The sequence below is a fragment of the Chelonia mydas genome, chromosome 1 (assembly GCF_015237465.2).
Source record: "Chelonia mydas isolate rCheMyd1 chromosome 1, rCheMyd1.pri.v2, whole genome shotgun sequence".
Lineage (NCBI taxonomy): Eukaryota > Metazoa > Chordata > Testudines > Cheloniidae > Chelonia > Chelonia mydas.
This window is the reverse complement of record NC_057849.1, coordinates 254,550,640-254,569,703: the sequence shown is the minus strand read 5'-3', so window position 1 is coordinate 254,569,703 and position 19,064 is coordinate 254,550,640. Positions and strand designations below refer to the sequence as shown.

Here is a 19,064-nt window from a genome sequence, read left to right as displayed (position 1 = left end):
TCATCCCCACTCCCCACCTCTGCAACTACCTGTCGACTGGAAGACTCCCGGGTTACACTGGCAATACCAGTTGGCGAAGGCCTCCATCATCCGATCAATCTTCTGGGCTTCCCCGGGCAGCCGGAAGCTCCACAGGAACTGCCTACAAGGACACCAGGCCCGTGGGCGAGTCACGGAATGGCCAGGCAGGCTCCATGCCCTAATACACAGGGGCGCCCTCCTTCCTCCCATGGATGTGCGGGGGTCCTCCCTCCAAACAGGGAAGGCAACAGGACATCCTTATGTGCAACAGGGGCCCCTTTCTTCCCAAGACGGGTGCGCTGGGACACCCAGCCTAGGACCCAGGCAGCTTTCCCCTCAGCACCCAATGAGACACCCAGCCTGGGAAACAGGGAACCCTTCCCTCAGCTCCTAGGGCAACAACTAGACACTGTCCTTCGGAAACGGAAACCCTCCCCCAAAACAAGGGAGCAGGACAGGACGCCTGCTCCAGAGCCCAGGGCCTCTCTCCCCACCACGTGGGCATCCAGCAGGACGCTCTCTCAGCAAACGGGGACCTCGCTCCCCAGTGCACAGCCTCAAATGAGACGCCTGCCTCAGGACACAGGCTCCCTCTGCTGGTAGTGCACAAGAGCCCGAGGAGAAGCCCGCATGGGCAATGTGAGAGCTCAATGAGATACCCGGGTGGTGGTGGGGGGATCCCTCTCCCACAGCACACAGACACTGCCCACGTGGCCACCCCTGAAAACAGCAGGCCCTCTCCCCCCATGCTGGGACACCCCAGGAGGAAGGAGGGGGGCCAACCTATGAAAGAGTAGGATGCTCTTCCCTAACACAGGGAACTGCAGCAAGATGCCCCCCAGGGAAATGGGGGTCACGCTCCTCAACGCACTGCACAGCAATGGGACACTGCCCCGGGAAGTGGCTTCCCCTGCATTGGTGCAGTCGGACACCCACGTATGAAAATGGGGGCAGGGGTCCCCTCCCAGACGAATGCTTGGGAAGCTCTGTCCCTGCTCTGAGCTGTCTCCCTAGCCCCGGGCCCTCTGGCGTGTGTTCGCTTGCCTTTGCAGCCACGCCTGAGCACCCACTCCCAGGCCCCTGCTGCTCTCTGCCTGTGTGCTCACTCACCGTAGTGCCTGCACCAGGTTGAGGTTGGCGAACGGGTGGCATTCCACAAAGGCCTGAAGGATCTGCAGGTTCGCTGGGTCCCTGGTTGAGGGAACAGGGCCGAGTGGGAGGGTGTGGGGAGAGAAGGAGACTGTGACTTTATGATGCAGCCTTACTATGTGACCTAGAGCAGAGCTGGGCTCAGACCCCTCAGAGCTCCGATTCCCCCAGGAACAGCTCTGCACACCCCCTCTCCCTGCTTTCAAAATTCAGCTCCCCTTCCCCCACAAAAAGACACCAGGACCCTTGGCAACGTTGTTACACTGATGCCTTTTCTGCACCGGGGGGTTTGCCCCAAGTACAGCCATCAGCAACTAGTGCAGCTGCCCCAGTGCTCACCCCTTGGATCTACAGGGTAAACAGCCGGAAGCTGAGCTATACATGGCTTATCTCCCTTTCAAGCAGGGCCGAGCTCCCTCAGTGCAAGTAGCAGCTCTGCCTCTCTATGCTAGTTGCTACAGTTCAGCTACACTGGCGGCAGAAATTGGGTCTAAGGCCTAAGAGAGTTGGATCAGCTAGGGGAGACTCACCTCTCTCCCAGGTAATCCCCAATGGCTGTCTTGTTCAGGCCTTCTCCCTTGTAGAGGAACCTGGCGATCTCTCGCAAGTCTGAGGACAGCACCTTGTGCTCGGTCAAGTACTGGATCCCCTGGGGAAAAAGCACACCCAGGCTGTGAGTGAGGGGGTCTGGGGGGCTGGGGAAGGACAATTTAATGGGGGGTCCAGCCCAGTCACCTCTGGACATCATGTTTCCCCAGCTCTACAGGCCTCCTCCCAAATCCAGCTACTCCCCCTCCCCCTTGGAACGCAGCTGGGGAGCACACAGCCAGATTTGCTATCTTAATCCCTCCCCTCATGTTCCACATGGGTGCTAATGCTGTACCCATCCCCCTCCCAATCCTGGCCCGGCCCGAGACACCTACTGTCGGGGTGCTGCCAGGTTCCTGAGCAGAGCTGTGCGGAGAACGGAAAGTCCGTTTCAAGCAGGATTCTGAGATTTCAAAGTTTGTCTTTGTTTCATTCCAATGGAACCCCCAAATTTCAAAATTCTCCGCAGAAGAAAATTACACCCCCCTCCCCCCAAAAAAATTCATTTTGGGTCGATCAAAATTTTTCGTGCCCACAAAATTGGTTTGGTTCCATTCTGACTGTTTTAAAAAAGGCATATTCTATTATAATGTACAGCACCATGCACAGTTTAAAACATTCCAAAACGAAACATCTTTTCGAAAGGAAAAATGGAAACATTCCATTCTGAACGGGTCCAAATGGGGTGTTTCAACACCGTTGGAACTCCCCTCCTTTCCCCCCTCCACACCTTTTTTTCTCTGAAACAGAATTTTGATGAAATGGACATGATTTTGTGAAGCATTTTGATTTCGACAGAGCTGCGTTTTCCAATGGAAAATAGCTCCCTCTACGTTTTCCCAAACATCTCTGTCCCAGAGTAACACCCACTGCCGCTCTCCCGCCCTGGCACCCCTGGGCGGAGTCTGCACTATCTATGGGTGCAATCCTCCTCTGTGCACAGGGACCAGGACAAAGACCAGGCATCACTAAAGTCCCACTTAGGGCCTCAAAACAGGGCTTGATTTAACTCTACATAAGAGACCGCAAGGGGCTGGATTGCCAGGCGGGAGGTAAATAGAGAGGAGTCCTTTGCCGGTGCTCTGGAGTGAATGTCACCCAGACTGTGCTCACCCTTTGGTGGGTTGGCGGGTAGTGCCAGCAGTTGCTGTGATGTACAGAAGTGCAGAGGCAGTGCTAGCCCACTGGGGGCTGAAGCAGGAATATCCCCCCCCCCATACAACACATAATAAAAAGGGAATATGGGGGCCCCTGAAGCTGCTCGGGACCCTAAGCAATTGCTTAGTCTGCCTAGCACCGGCTCTGCTGGAGGGTCCTCTTTTGTGTCGTAGTTGGAGGGGGCGGAGGCGTGATGGAAAGTTGGTCAGAGCAGCAGCGGTTGAGCCGGAGCCAGTGAGACGGTTGCTGTGGTTAAAATGATGGGGGCTGATATTACTGCTGCAGCTTGTGGTTTTCTTTGCAGACTGAGTGGTCCAGCAGAGCGGGGGAGGGGAGAGAAAGCGGCCGCTTCTTGTTAGTCACATTCACCTCTGCCTTTACACCCTGCTCTGAGTCCCCTGCTGGTGGGGTGGGGAGTGCGGGTCGCGCCGGGGGTGGGGGTGGGGGGAGTTATCCAGCGGGTGGGACACCCAGACTTGCTTTGCAGTCCAAGTCTTAGACTCTCGTTCCCAGGCCAGCAGCAGGGGCTGCTTGGCCTGGCCAGGCCTGCTCTGAATGCGAGAAAGCCTCACATCCTGTTGGGTGACCTCCCTCCCAACCCAGGAATGGGTTTTAGAGGAATAAGCTGACGGGGGTGAGAGAGCCTGGGCTGGGGGCTCTCTGGACTTGGGCTCCCTTGACAGACAGAAGAGTTAGTGGCTGGATTAAGTCTGGCCCTAGATTCATAGATATTAAGGTCAGAAGGGACCATTATGATCATCTAGTCTGACCTCCTGCACAACGCAGGCCACAGAATTTCACCCACTACTCCTGCGAAAAACCTCACCTATGTCTGAGCTACTGAAGTCCTCAAATCGTGGTTTAAAGACTTCAAGGAGCAGAGAATCCTCCAGCAAGTGACCCATGCCCCATGCTACAGAGGAAGGCGAAAAACCTCCAGGGCCTCTTCCAATCTGCCCTGGAGGAAAATTCCTTCCCGACCCCAAATATGGCAATCAGCTAAACCCTGAGCATATGGGCAAGATTCACCAGCCAGATACTACAGAAAATTCTTTCCTGGGTAATTCAGATCCCACCCCATCTAATATCCCATGGCCCTGTCTCTCCTCCTCCCATTTCTCTTCTGCTTTGGGGTGCTTTGATTGACACGTGTCAGCACAATGTGTCATGGGGAGGCAGCATTGCTTAGAGCTCTCAGAAGATATCCTGGTGCAAGGCATGGCCTGGCAGTGCTATGTCAGGCTGAGAAACCAGCCTACCTCCACCCCATCACCCGTTCCTGGGACCCACCCCGCGTGTGTCTGCCCTGATGGCAGAATGAATGTCTTTGGAGTGGGTAACTCGCATCTGATCTGTAGTAAAGAGGGGTCCATATGGGATGCCAACAAGCAGCAGTCGGAACAGTACACCTTACCTTTGTGGGGTCCATGTTGAATTTCTTCCGGCCCATGCACAGATCTTTGTCCCTCTGGACCATTTTGCTGCAGATGCAAAGGTGGAGAATCAAGCCTGGCACAAAGAGAAGCAACCAGCTGTATTCCCCTCCAGGGTGGGGCAGGAGTGGGGCTAAGTTCCCAACAGGAGTTCCCACATCTCAGCTCTGGCTTGCTCCAGGGCCAAGAAGAGAAGCCACCCCCTGCCTTAGAATGTGTCCATCCTAAGGCAGGGGGTGTTAACCCCCATGGAGCCTGGAATCTCTCAAGGGGCTGGTGTTTTACTGACCTCACTGCTCTCTAGTAAAGAGAAATCTCATGAGAGAGAGAGTGCGCACACAAGCGAGCTGTCTCCATAATTTCTCCTGTGTCCAGAAAGATTCCCCTCTCCTGGGACATGCGCCAAAGCCCACTGATGTCAATTGAAAGGCTCCAGCTAGGGGTGGTTCCTTCTCCACCCTGAAGAAGACCCATGCCACCTATGCACCAGAGGAACAACCATGCAATCGCCACCTCCCTGCAGGCATGTGGCTGGATCCTCACCTCTCTTCTGTGCTTTGGAAGCAATCTATCTCTGCAAACACCTGCGCAATCTCCTCCTTCAGCTTCTGTGGGAGGAAGAGATGGGGGTGAGAGCGAGCCAGGGGATGGGAGAGAGACCAGATGTCCCACCTGATCCCTGGGCAGCTGCCAAGCCCGGCTGGTATGGGCAGGGCCAGCCCAGGTCACTGGCCATTGTCACGGGACCAGCCAGGGTGTCTTATCAAAAAGGGCGCTGATCTTAGGTGGCCTTCTCCACCCATGCTGGACACTGGCTGAAGGCAGGGGAGGGGAGCAAATGTTCTGACACCTATTGTCAAAAGTGGCTGAAAAGTCGAGTGTCGAGAGAGCCAGGGAGCAAGAGAACAGGGACCCATATCTGTGACCACTCTGGAATGGATCCTGGGTGTTGTTCCATGCCCCTTTCCCTGCTGTAGCCGAGCCATGCAGCCAGGAAAGCTGTGCAGAGAGGCAGTGGAACCAGCTACCAAGCAGGGGGAGTCACCTTGGGCTTAGGTGTGCTGATCCAGTATCAAAGGGAGCTGCTTGTGCCCCTGGCATTCAGCAGTTGCCGCACAGACTGGTGAGTTGGTCGGGCTGCTCCTCACTATATTCTATCAGTTAAACATGGAATTCAGCTCCTTTGGACATTTGATAGCTCCCAGCCCCTGGTTGGCTGCCTCTGGGTTACAAAGGGAGCCAAGTTTTTCGGGTTTTCTCCATGCCTGTTTCCCCTCCCACCCTTTGCCTGGTGAGTTGATTTAGATTTTAAGCCCTTCAGGGCAGGGACTGTCCCTGAGAACATGTTTGTACAGCACCTAGCAGAACGGAGCCCTGAGCTTGGTTACTGTCATACAAATTATTTACTGTTATTACTATTTCCTGGCACTATCTTTCAGCTGCTCAATAGGCAATTTGAGATCTACCAGCTATTTATCTGCAGTGATAATGCACTAAGATTGCTGCAGAAATTCTCCAGGGGACGAAACTCCATCCTGGGACCCTGTTACCTAAGCACCTCCTGCTCCACTGGGCAGTGACTGGTTACCAACCAGCTTTGGGGAGATGACAGATTCAGACTATTGGCCCATCGAGTCCAGTATCTTGTCTCCTGCCACACTGGGTCAGCCCTCTGGTCCATCTACTCAGGTTTCCTGCCTCCTACGTTGACAGGGGGAAGGCAAACAAACAATGCAAACGGACAATTATGTAAAGCTGTACCTGGAATGGGGGAGGGGGTTTGCATTCCTGACTCTATGGCAATCACTTCACACCAAGAAGCACGAGATGGGATTATTTATCCGGTAGAACTTGGCTTAACCTTCTGTCCTAGTCAAGGCCTTGCACTGCACTCGTCACCTGGGCATTTGGACACCTGCAGATTGTAGGCCAGCTCCTCAACTGATGCAAGTCACCGTAGCGCCACCAATCTGGCTCAATAAGCTCTTCAGTGTGTGATGCTGGCAGGCCAGGTGCCAGCTCATGGCGAGGCCCCTAGGCCTCACTGAACACTGACACATGCATAGCTGGAAACCAGTCTGACTCACTTGGGTATTAGTATTGTTAATATGGGTATTAGATTTAGAGAGATGTGTTTGGACTTTAAGGAATGCTTGTGAGATGCCGCATGCATTAATCTCACTGGCAATATCTGTACCCCATGCTATAAGGTAATATTTAAGTGTTTGCTAAGAAACTGGAAACCCCCACAGTCAGGAAAGAAGCATTACCAAGCATGAAAATACTAGTTTACCACAAAAGATGTCATCTCCTGCTCAACAGTAGAAGGCCTATAGACAGCAGATGAACCACCGTGGAACATCAGTGGACAAAAGACTTTGTTGGTTGTTCCCCCCATACCCATGAAGAGGGGAACTGCACAAACCCTCATCCCATCACAGTTTGAACTCTGAGGGAAGGGAATAAAAATCCCTGACCAGAAGGATCTGTATCACTGTGCTGCTTGGAATTTGGAGAGGGCAGTATTTCTAAGCATAAGCAAGGGATCCCCAAACTGCTTAGTTGGATTAACCCTAAAGGACAGATAGTGCCTTTGACCTGGGGTAAGTGACTGGCCCTTTGGGACTGGGAGTAACCTGAACATTACAGCAGCTTCTATTTTTGAAATCTACGATTGTAACTTGTGTGTGTGTGTGTGTTTACCTGCTTTAACCTTGTCATACCTCCCTTATTTCTTTTTCCTAGTTAATAAACCTTTAGTTAGTTTAAGATAGGTAGGGCCCTACCAAATTCACCATCTATTCTGGTCAATTTCATGGCCAGAGGGTTTTAAAATTGGTCAATTTCATGATTTCAGATGTTTACATCTGAAATTTCAAGGTTTGTAATCATGGGAGTCCCCACCCAAAATGGGATCATGAAGGATGGGGGAGGGGTGTTGCCAAGTTGTAGGTGGGTCCCAAGATTGCCACCTTCACTTCTATGCTACCTCCAGAGCTGAGCTCTGAAGGCACCACCCTCCCAGCTTCCTGCAGTTAGAGGAGGTTCCTGAGGTAGAGGTGGGTAGGATCTCCCCCATGCTGCTGGGAGCGCCCCAGCTGGGGGCTCCTGGCTGCTAGTCCATGCCAGGGACAGATTAAGGTAGGGGCCCTGACCAATTTAGCCCCCCCCCCAGGAAAAATGGGTGCCCCAGCCCTGGAAGAAGCCCCAGGGCAGAAGCCCCTACCAGGTCACTCCGAGACCTGGCAGAGCCACAGGGGAAGAAGCCACAAGCCTGGGTGCCCCGAGCCATGGCTGCAGCCACAGAGCTGAAGCCTCGAGCCCGGACTGCCCCGAGCCCCAGCTGGAGTGGCAGGGGGGCGGAAGTCCCAAGCCCAAGCTGCCCCAAGCTCCAGGTGGAGCGGGGGGGGAGGGGACAGAAGCCCAGATCCCAGGTTGCCTCAGCTGCAGTTGCTGTGAGCGAAAGCTCCCAGCCTGGCAGGAGCCACTGTGGAAGGAAGCCCCAAGCTTGGCGTCTGATGCTGCAGCAGGAGCTTGGCGGGGGGGGGGGGGGGGGGGGGGGGAATGGTAGCCTGGAGCCTAGCTCCTGGACTGCTGCAGTGCAGAAGCGAGGGTGTATCACCCTCATTTCTGTGCTGCCTCTGGAGGTGGGTCTGATTTCCCCACCAAGAGCAGTTGTGCAGGGGAAGGACAACTCCTGTCCCTCCTCAGCATGGCCGGACTAGCAGTTAGGAGCCCTGGGCTCCTAGCAGCAGGGGAGATCAGTTTTCGTGGCGGAGGGCTGATTTCATGGTCCGTGACACGTTTTTCATGGCCGCGAAATTGGTAGGGCCCTAAATATAGGATTGGCTAAAAGCGTTGTCTTTGGTATAGGATATAAGGTGCAAATGACCTGGGGTAAGTGACTGGCCCTTTGGGACTGGGAGTAACCTGAATATTGTGATTTTTGGTGTTAGGGACCATCTGTCACAAAGGCAGGCTTGCCTGGGTGGCAAGATAGACTGGAGTGCTCAAGAGGAATGTCTGTGACTCCCTGTTAAGGCTGTTATAATGCCTGTGGAGTTCACACTTGATGGGTGGTTAAATCTAATGATAGAAACACACAACCAGTTTGGGGTTTGGGCCCTGGTTTGTAGCTGTCCTGAGGTTGGCACCTGCGTTTGTGAGCCACTTCAGACAGCCTGACACAGGGCAGGGGCTCAGATGCCATGACAATGGGCATGGAATAGAACAGAAACAATCTGTTTTGGTTTTGTACACTGCCATGCACAGCTATGGTACTAGACAAGTAATACGTGCTAATTAATAGTAACTCCACATATTGGGACAGCTGCTGTAAATTGGCATAGATCCATTCATGTCAACAAAGCTACCTTGATTTATCCCAGCTGAGGATCTGGGCTGTTAATAATATTGCTCATAAAGTTCGCCAGCCTTTTCAAAATGTCCCGTTATAGTGTTTGCCTTGATGATCTCTTGCAACAGGGAGTTCCCCACGCTGGATGCTGCTTATTGGTGGGACTGGTGCCATTTGAACCTCAGAATTCCAGATCTGATGGTGCTTGGGAAAGTATCTCCTGCCAGGCCAGGGAACTGTTCTAGATGGGATGGGATGTTTGTAAAAAGTTCCCCCAGAGAGCAGGTTCTGGAAAGACCTGCCTGTCCAGTGATGGGAAGAGGCGGGGTGGCCCATACCTGAATGTCCTCCAGGAGTGCCATCCTGTGCTTCTTGATAGTGTCTATTTCAGCCTCTTCAGCCTCGCTCAGATCAGATGACCCTGGAAATACAAAAGGAAAAATGAATGCCAGTGAGAACGGGAGCTGTCTCAGGCCAGGTGGAGCCCCACAACATTGTGGGCAGGACAAAGCAACCCCTGCCATTCCAGTTCTGAGCTGCTCTTTCCCATAACATTCTGCCATGGCTCCTCCCTCCTGCCCGGCATCCTACCCTCCTATTCCAGTCCTGAGACCCAATCCCAGCTCTGCCAATGCTTCTCCTGACCCTGCAGCACCCCCAGACACACCAGTCCTGGGCACTACATCGCAATGCCAATGTCCCTCAGCCCTGATCTTGCAACAACCCCCGTTTCACTCCCTGGACTCTCCCAAGTAGCGGTGTTCAATCTTGCCAAATTTTGTTTTGTGGTTTCTCATACAAACGAGCTTCTTTCATGAGCAAGATCAGGACAAATGAACTTGATAAAGCAGGTTTCAGAGTAGCAGCTGTGTTAGTCTGTGAAGTGAGCTGTAGCTCACAAAAGTTTATGCTCAAATAAATTTGTTAGTCTCTAAGGTGCCACAAGTCCTCCTTTTCTTTTTGATAAAGCAGTGACCTAAATATAAAATCTAACCCAATCAAAAGCCATTGGCTTGATCTCTCTCAATCTCTCAGAAATTCAAGCCCTTCCATTAAATGCAGAAACAGATGCAAGAAACAAATGCAAATGGGACACAGAAATGGTTTAAGAGAGAGTCTAAGTTGATGCCATTTTGAGGGGAGGGAATTTGGGGTGGGGGGTCATCTGAGGAAGAGGAGTGATGGGGCTGGGAAGATCTTCCAATGATCACGGGCTAAACACAGATATAACTAGGGCTGCTCTTGCTTCCCCTCTTCTTCACAGGAAGACAAGTGATGAGAGAGATGAGAAGACCACAGAATGATTAATAAAAGACCTAGAAGAAGAAACGGAACGGCAGCAGAGCGGCTAAACACACTCTGGCCAGAATGTAGCATTCAGCAAGAATCAGAGGAGAAATAGGAAGCTGCAGCAGCAGAAATTGAGAGCCGACGTCAGCAGCAAGGGAGTTCGGGGAGCCACAGATCAACCCATGCACATGGGCGGCATGTCAAGAGCTCTCACTCAGCCCCAGGTCAGGAGCATCTCTCTAGGCAAACACCTTCCCCCACCCCTGCGTCAGGTCAGTCCAGCAGGTATCCTGCCCTGTCGGTGCACACACCAAAATCCCCTGGGCCTCTCCTGTCTGGGGGGGGGAAAGGGGAAGTCTGACCAGCTGTCTTGGAAACTCTCTGAGTGTGCCTCACCACACGGAACAATGTCTAAAAATAGGGTGGAAAAGGGGAAGGAATCAGCTGTGGCAGGGGAGAGAAAAGAGAAGGGGGAGAAAGAACAGTAATTTCAGAGCACAGGGGCTTGTTTCCTGCAGCGTCCCAGATAAGTGAGGGACGGGGCAGCCCCACTGGAGTCTTACCACATGTTCTTATGCTCCCCCAGTGCTACTCACTGAACTCTGCTGGCTTCCCTCCAGGCTTCACATGCCCTGGGGATGCCCGACACAGACTAAGGGGGCAGAGTCACCCCAAGCAGTAGCCCTGAGCCAGCTTCCTGCAGACAGTTGTACACATGCGCACAAATTGCCTTGACTGAGTTGAGGCCACTGAGACTGGGGAGAGCTGTGTGGACGGGAACTTGGACTGGGAAGGAGCATATCCCCCAACTCTGGAGGCAGCCTTGGTGGGGAGCTGGAGGAAGCTGCATTGTCCAAGCCCCCATGCAACGCAGGTAGGATGGGAAAATGCCTGCTCTCATAGACTCATAGATTCTAAGGCCAGAAGGCTAACCATCATGACCATCTAATCTGATTTCCTGCCCACCGCATGCCACAGACCCTCACCCACCACTCCTGTAGTGGGCCCATGACCCCTGGCTGAGTTACTAAAGCCCTCAAATCTTGATTTAAAGACTTCAAACTACAGAGAATCCACCATTTACTCTAGTTCAAACCTGCAGGTGACCCGGGCCACACACTGCCGAGGAAGGTGAAAACCCCCAGAGTCTCTGCCAATCTGACCCAGGGGGAGAATTCCACCCCAAATATAGTGATCAGTTAGACCCTGAGCATGTGGGCAAGACCCACCAGACAGACACCTGGGAGAGAATTCTCTGTAGAACTCAGAGTCTCCCTCATCTAGTGCCCCGTCACCAGCTGTTGGAGATATTTGCTAACAGTGGTCATGGATGGGCCATATGACATTGTAGGCAACCTCCAACTGCTGCCCTTGGAAGGCTGTTCCAGAACTTCACTCCTCGGATGGTTAGAAACCTTCGTCTAATTTCTAGCCTAAATTTATTAATAGCCAGTTTATATCCATTTGTTCTTGTGCCAGCATGGCCCCTTAACTTAAATAACTCCTCTCCCTCCCTGGTGTTTATCCCTGTGATGTATTTATAGGAAGCACTTTGTTAAGTGAAGCAAGTCAAGCTCCTTAAGTCTCTACTCGTGAGGCAGGTTCTCCATTCCTCTGATCATTCTAGTAGCCCTTCTCTGCACCAGTCTCAAACACAAGAGACCAGAATTGCACACACTATTCCAGACGAGGTTTCACCCGTGGCTTGTATAACGGTACTAACACTTGCCTATCTCTACTGGAAACACCTCCTGTCATACATCCTAGGGCGGCATTAGCAATCTGTGACAACCAGACCTGCAGGCTTGACAAGTGAATTATGATGGCTTACTGCCTGGCAAACGGGCTGCCAAACTCCAATTCAAAATCCCAGCCCCAATTCTGTGCCGAGTGCAGCTCAAAAGGGGAAAGGGGCAAAGGTGGCTTGACGTCACTTTTATGCCCCCTTATCCCAGGGTCAACAAGAGACCAGGACAGCCCCTGGTGCGAGCAAGAGCAACCTCAGGGCTGCTACAATCTTTGCCTGGGGCTGTTTGGGCAGCCGAGGAGAGCAGTGGGGGCACATATTCCCTAGCCTCGCCCTCAGCTGTGCTCCATACCCTGATGGCTGTGGTGCTGTTATAGCTGATTTGCTGCTACGGATGGTCTGCATCACCTGGGGGTATCTTCCACTGACCAGTGAAGCCGGCACTATGGCTGCTTTGCTTTGGTGAAACAGCTTAAAGCATGTAGCGAGCCCAAGGATCTGGCCCCTAGAGGACATCCACTGACCCACCAGCTGAGGCTGCAAATAACAGGGCTCCCTCTCCTTGCGAATGCTGCCGAACAGCCGAAGAAACACATGAATTGCCTTGACTGGAAGAGAAAAGGGTAGACAAGGATGGGGGCAGGGAGAAAGTGATGGGCAGACTGAGTCAGACATGGAAGGGGAGACAAGAGGAATCAAGGTGAGAGTGAGCAAGAAACGGGGCAGGTGGGTCACATTTACGAAGGGATTTAGGCACCTAAAGATGCAGAGAGGTGCCTAGTGGGATTTTCAGAAGCACCTAAGCAGGTGAGGTGCCTAACTCCGATTGGAAGCAACTTAATAAGTAAGTGAATTTAATGTATGCGCCTCTCTTTCATTGGGCTTCCCTAGCAGGCATTCCAAACCTCTGCATTTTGGTAGCGGAGACACGAGATGGCTAGTTTGAGTCCTTTGTTGCCTGCTTTGGATTCCATAGTTAAATCGGTGGGGAAAGGAGAGAATATAACCTAAAAGTCACCCTTTTGCCCACAAAATCCTGCAATGAGCCAGAATCGAGTGGTTCATTTGAAGAACTATCCGTTGAATCAACTGAATGGTTAAATGAGGGCAATTATGCTACTTAGATTATAAGCTCACTGGGGCAAGGGCCGTCTTTTTGTTGGGTGTTTGTATAGCACCTAGCACAATGGGGTCCTGGTCCTTGCTTAGTGCTCCTAGGCACTGTGGTAATAAATAATAATAACGTGCAGGCAGCTGGCCTCTATTTTCCCAACAGCAGAGGAGGTTGACAGCAGCACAATGATTCCCCTTTCTTTCAATTCCTGCTTTTTTAGAAAACGGAGCCTGGGAACTTGGGAAGGGAGAGGCCCAGTGGATCTTCTCACTGGCCCACTCCACTCCAAGATGAGCCTGGGCGTAGCAATGCAATCAGAGGGTGAAGAAGTTCACATCTGGTACAGAGGAGCCACACAGAGTCTAGGCACCAGCTAAATTCCACGTAAGCCCTGTTTTGAGGACTTAACTTAAATGATGCATAGACCATGTACAGGCCCTCTGCCCAGGGATAAATTTCACCCACATTGAACAGGAATTAGTTCAGTCAAGTCCAATGCCCCAGGGAGTCAGTGCCCCCAAAGGTTTCATGAGCTCCTATCGTCTCCCCAAGACATGCTCAGACCTGTATTTTCAAAACTCACCTCTGGCGTGGATGGTGCAAATTTGGTAACCACACAGTACACATGCCAAATAATTAACACAATGGTTTAGCCAGCCACACCGAAAACCACATACTGTAGCTAGGCATCTAAATGCATACCGCTGCAGACACGAACAACTGCATCTGCAATTTCCTCCCTCCATTAGTAATGGGTACAAAACTGTGCTGGCAATACTAGAAGCCAGGCTAAATGCAGGATCCACATTACACAAGCCTTTGGTCTACCTTGGTATGAGGCTGAGTTTACAGCCAATGAGAGGCGGCAGCAGACCCTGGAGCTCCTCACCCTCCTCCTCGCATGGATCCCTCTCCCAGCCTCACCACTGTTCTGATTCTGACATGATCATCTCCCCATACTCCATCGCACAGCCCAGCCCATGGCCCTGCCGGCGTAGCTCTCTCCCACATAGGAACACACAAGATGAAGTCGCTCACCTTGCCCCCCAAGGGAAAGGGGTGGGAGTTTCCACCTTTCAGGCTCGCCCTGTCAGTCATGCATGGACTGTGAGGGAGGAGAGGAAGTCGAACATTTTCTCCACAGAAACAGACAATGGGCTTGATTCCCTGGAGTTGGCCCAGAGAGGTGCAAATGGCATCCCCTACCACCAGCAGGGGTCACTGCGCCCCAGTGGGATTCACTCCAGACAGAGGACAAGGGAGTATTCACACCCTCACCCCTCACTGGGGTCGTGCTGGGCAACCTTAAACTGCAGAAGCTTCCTCACTGAAAGCTGCCTGAGGGACACACTCAACCGGGGCAAACTCTTGGCCCCCTGACCACGCCTCCTCCCCAGGCAGCACAGCTGACTTTTGAACCAGTGCCAGCCAGCCGTGGGTCCCCAGGCAGGGTGGGGTTGGGGGTGGGTACCTTTCACTGCTCCAAAGGCCTCAAGGCAGATTTCCTGCCAGTGAAGACCTTTCCCCAAATGTCTGCCCGTGTCAAACCAAGCCCAAAGACCAATAGCTCAGTTCAGCAATAAAATCATAGGCCTGGATATATCCATGCGAATCACAGAAATACAATGACTCCACTTAAGCTGCTTGGGGCAAGGATTTTGTGTTGTGTGTTTGTACAGCACCCAGCACTGGGGCCCCAGTTCACAATTGGGGCCCCAGGCACTACTACAAAGCACAACAGTACAAAGCACAACAATATTCATAACGTCAAGTAACTCACTGTGGCTATTAACAACATGAGAGCAACCCTATTTTCGTGCTGGACAACCGGTTTTGAGATCCACCTTTTCCTTGGACAAATGACCTTGCCAGCGTGAGGCCAGCCAGGATCCCTTTGTCTGTCAGCTCCCCCCCCTTGTTGCCCACCACTTACCAAACCAGGAAATACGTTTTTATCTCGCTCATCGCCTCTCGGCTACTTCTGTCTTTCTAACTTCTTTTGGAGTCCGTCGTGTTTCTGTGGTTCGCAGGGATATGTCCAGGCCTCTGATTTTATTGCTGAGCTGAGCTACTGGTCGATGGGCTCCCTCTCCCCCACTCCCCATTTCCAAGTGGGCCATTCCCTCTCTCCTCCGCTCAGGGGGCTGATTTACTGTTACCATGCCCCACGGGCAGTCATTTACACCCGTGCCACGCACTGCCCAATCAGAACTCTGTGGGTTTACACACACTCACTTTGCACTAGCCCCAGCTGGGGCAGGGAAGCAAAGGCTTTCACAATTTCGCTGTTGAACTTGCAAGTCATGCTTTTGCACCTCTGTTCCTGTCACACCGAGGCTGCATCAAAGGAATCTGTTGTTTACAGTCATATGCTGACCCTCAGTCCAAGCACCATGCACCTCTGATGCCCCAGGATGGGCCTGGCTTACTCCATGCCTCCTTGTTATCTAGCTACTCTGAGGGTCACTGACATGAGGGATTTAACCTTCCTCCTCAGAGATGTCCTGTCTGTACAAAGCTCAGTAATGGCTTGACCCTGGTCCCATTAATGTCCGTGGGTCAGCCCCCAGTGACATTTGCAGGGAGCCGGAACAGATCCTGAATAACTGGGAGGGATGGAGGGAGGTGAAAACAGCACAACACCTGCAAGCTATAAATCCCACCCAAAGCATCTGGGGAACTCCTCATCTCTCCTTTCCTCCCCAGCACCCCACTCCAGCTGGTGACACTGCCCTGACAGAGCCTAGTGGGTTAGCACCACTTTCAGCAACAAGACAGGAGAAAGAGGCGGCCAAAGGAAAGACTTACCGGTGGGACAAACGTCCATCGTGATACCTGCTGAAAGGAGAATTCTTTCAACAGCCGTCAGTTTCTCTTTCCCCACTGCTCTTGTGGGTGCCTGTCACAATTAGCACTACTTCAACCCAGTAGCTAAAAGTGTGTCAGCTGGATGGACCGCTTTGTCTAGAGGCTCCACCCCCATCTCCTCCCCATATTGCTCATAATGGTGAAGGCAGTGATGAACTCATGTTTCTCAGAGAGTACAAACCCTTATTGGTTACTTCCTAAAAATAAAACGAACCAAGCCACGAGCAAAAGCCAGGCTGTTTTAACATGGGCAGCCATTCAGGTCTTTGCTGGGGGGGTTGGTCTCGAGATTCACTGTCATCTGGTTTGATCCAGCATACTCTGGGGAGTGAGGAAGAGGGAAGCTGGCAACTCAAAGAGCCAACTTGCTTCGTGGATGGTTTTGTGCGGGGAAACAGGTTTACACGCACACACACTCACACACACACCCCCCGCCCCTGCTCTAAGCTCCCAAAAGAAATTAGCAAAAGGTGGTGGGTGGGTGAGAATTCCAAAATTGGTGTCTGCTGGATCCTGCACTGCCCCCTGCTGACAGCTGATGGTCTTTTATCCAGACCAGGTTCCTTTCTCCCCATCCCAAATTGGTCCCTTTTGGGCAGGCTCCTCAGCAAGGATTGACTGGGCCATGGAGAGTGAGCTCCCCTCTCAACCCTAGAGTCGCTCTCTCCCTTGTGGAAGCCTTGCCCCCGGCAGGACAGTGGAGGGAGCTTGCCCTGGCCCTGCCTGTGCTGTGTCTGTTCTGGAGAGTGTAGGACTTTAACCACCGGGGCTGTCAGTGTCAAGCTTTCTCTTCCCCTCCCCCCAGCCCCGGAAGGCTGCACACTTCCCCTTGAGGTAATTGCACTTGGTTGCCACGTCTATGCTATGTGATGGCCCTGACATGCTGTGAGGGGGAAGGAGGGGAGGGCATTGTCCCCACAGGGGGAGCTCGACAGCTGGCATCAATGTTCCGAGCTCCTCTTGCCGGGCAAGGGATTCACAGGGACTTACACAGTTCATTGTAGAAGTGATCTGGTGGCCTGGCCACAGGATTCCTCTCACTTCTGTGTCAGGCTTACGGCTGAGGATGGTGAGACAATGCCAGATGTCCTGAAGCTGAGCACAACGTGAGCAGGTGTCTGGCAGGCTTCTCCTCCACACAACCTACAGCTCTGGCAGAGCACCTCACTCCTGCCTGGCCATACTCTACGCTTCTTCAATTCTGCCTCCCAGCTCTGCCCGGGTCCCTCACTCCGGCCCTGCAGCACCCCCTGCTATTCCAGCCCTGAGCCCACCCCAGCTCTGCCTGTGCACCTCGCTGCTGCATGCCTTGCTGTTCCAATTCTGCCCTCCACCAACTATGCCCAAGAGCACCCCCTGCTACTGCCTTAACATTACCTCTCTTGAGCAGCCTGCAAAGCCATTTCCCCAATCCCTGCCTGCTATACTCACTGCACCGTGCACGGGACTGGCCATAGGGTTGTGGGGAGGGTTTGGAAGATGGTTCCATGGGGCAACCCCAAAGCTAACGGACTCATTTTATATAAAATGGGGAGATTGGAAAGCTCCTCAGGTCACCCTCGGCCTCCTGCTGCAGAGCCACAGCCTGGTCGCTTGGGCTGGACTCCGTGCACAGGTGCTACCGTGTAAAACAGGTTTTCAAGGGCCAATTTTCCAACTACACTGGAGGATTGGGGCTCACTGAGGGGGAAGGGAGCTTGTGGCAGCCCAGGTGGGGTCTGGGGTCCTCCCAGAAATCCAGCGCCCCACAGCTGTGAATTACAGGCATCCCAAAGACTAAACCCAAGCAGCCATGGGTGGGGGACGATCATGAATAACCCACGATTTTTAGGAAGAAGCAGTGACAAATCCCCTCCACCTGCAGGTTTTCATGTCCAAGGCCATTTTCACAAGGCAAAAGGCTAGAAACTTATTGTTTGGGGCTTTTATTAAATGTAAGTTGAGATTTCTAGGTCCCCCAAACAAAGGGAGGAGCCCCTGCATGAGACCCACACAGTGCAGGCAATGCAGCTCACTCCTGACCTTCAGCACACTCCGTCGCTCCAGCCCCAGAGGCCCTGGCCAAGTTCTGTCAATAAGCCTCATTCAGACCTGCTCTCCAGTCCTCCCACAGCTCTGCCAGTCTGTATCCTGGCCTGCAGCACCCCTTCCTATCGCAGTACTGGGATCCCCACACAGCTCTTCAGAGGCACCTCAGACCTGGCCTGCAGCTCTCTCTGCTCATCCAGTGCTAACTGCTGACACAGATCAGCCAATGCCCCTAGACTCTGCCACTCTTGGCCCCATCACCAACTCTGCCATCATCCCCTCTGCTATTCCAGTTCCAGGTTCTTTCCTCACTGGAGGCAGCCAGTCTTGGGGAATCCTGTGAGGTCTCAGCGATGCAGCTAAACATCCAGGAATGACTGGTCTGAGAACCCCCTGCACTCATTTCACTAGTGACCTTATGTCTGAATTCAACTCAGGCGAAACAAACACGTCAGTCAATCAAAGACCACAGACAGCAAGCGGTCGAGCTGGAAAGAGCCGCAGGAGGGGAGGAAGTAAAGGAAGAACAAAAAGCAGGAGGCAATTGATGGGAAGCTGAGCCGGTGGGGAAGTGAGGCAGGCAAAAGGGGAATAAAGCTGGGCTGGAACCCATCACCCTGCCCTTCTGCACAGACCCGGCATGCAGTCAAGGATGCCTCAGTCTCCCGGGGTGGGGTGGGATGTGGGAAGGCTGCATCCCTCCTTGTGAAGTAATTGCCATTTGAGCCCTGGGTACACTTCCCCCCCTTGATTGGTAGAGTCCTCTCTCTCATGTCCCTGTGCCGGGATACAAGACACCCCCTCCTCATCTCTTCCCACGTTCCTTTCCCATCCCCTGGGCTAGGGTCCAGGCCTTTTCATCTGCTCCCACTTCCTGCTTTCCCCATGTCTCTGTGCTGGGCTAGGAGTTCCCCTTCCCAGTCATTCCTACATTCCCCCGGAAGAGCCCTTCTTTGCCATGCATGCTCTGCTGAAGGATGCTGTTTCTGGCCTGGGGAGCTGTCGGGGGATGACAGGACAGGGTACACCGAGGTAAGAAGGAAGGGCAGGGACAACAGTTGGGCGATGGGGCAGGGTGACATCTGGGATGACAGGAAAGGGGAGCAATGGGGTAATTCAGGTTTCTCCCCTCCCTTGGATTTGTAGGCTGGGGAAGCCTCATATTTGAACCCCCATCTCCTCCACCACCTGAACCCGGCTCCCCTTTGGGTTCCACAGGAATCCCACCTCCCGTGGGTCACCAAGCTGTAGAGACGATACAGCAAGGCCTGGGTGAGTCTGTCAGAGCGCAGCCATCACACCGACAAATTC

General features: G+C 53.0%; 1 protein-coding gene across 2 annotated transcripts in view; it reads right to left on the bottom strand.

The window, feature by feature from the left end:
- The window catches only part of CYTH4 (cytohesin 4), a 29,959-nt gene extending 14,129 nt beyond the window's left edge, over positions 1-15,830 (bottom strand). Inside the window, exons 1-7 of one of the 2 annotated variants that reach the window (XM_027825084.3) lie at positions 15,666-15,830; positions 9,045-9,127; positions 4,893-4,957; positions 4,331-4,397; positions 1,701-1,819; positions 1,132-1,212; positions 30-142 (exon numbers count right to left, since the gene is read on the bottom strand). In XM_027825084.3, coding sequence (XP_027680885.1) covers positions 30-142; positions 1,132-1,212; positions 1,701-1,819; positions 4,331-4,397; positions 4,893-4,957; positions 9,045-9,127; positions 15,666-15,684 — 547 coding nt within the window. In that variant the 5' untranslated portion in view covers positions 15,685-15,830. Of the gene's footprint in view, positions 1-29; positions 143-1,131; positions 1,213-1,700; positions 1,820-4,330; positions 4,426-4,892; positions 4,958-9,044; positions 9,128-15,665 lie in introns of those variants that run through there. The other variant, XM_043542940.1, reaches the window with a different exon arrangement.
- Between the last annotated feature and the right edge of the window lie 3,234 nt (positions 15,831-19,064).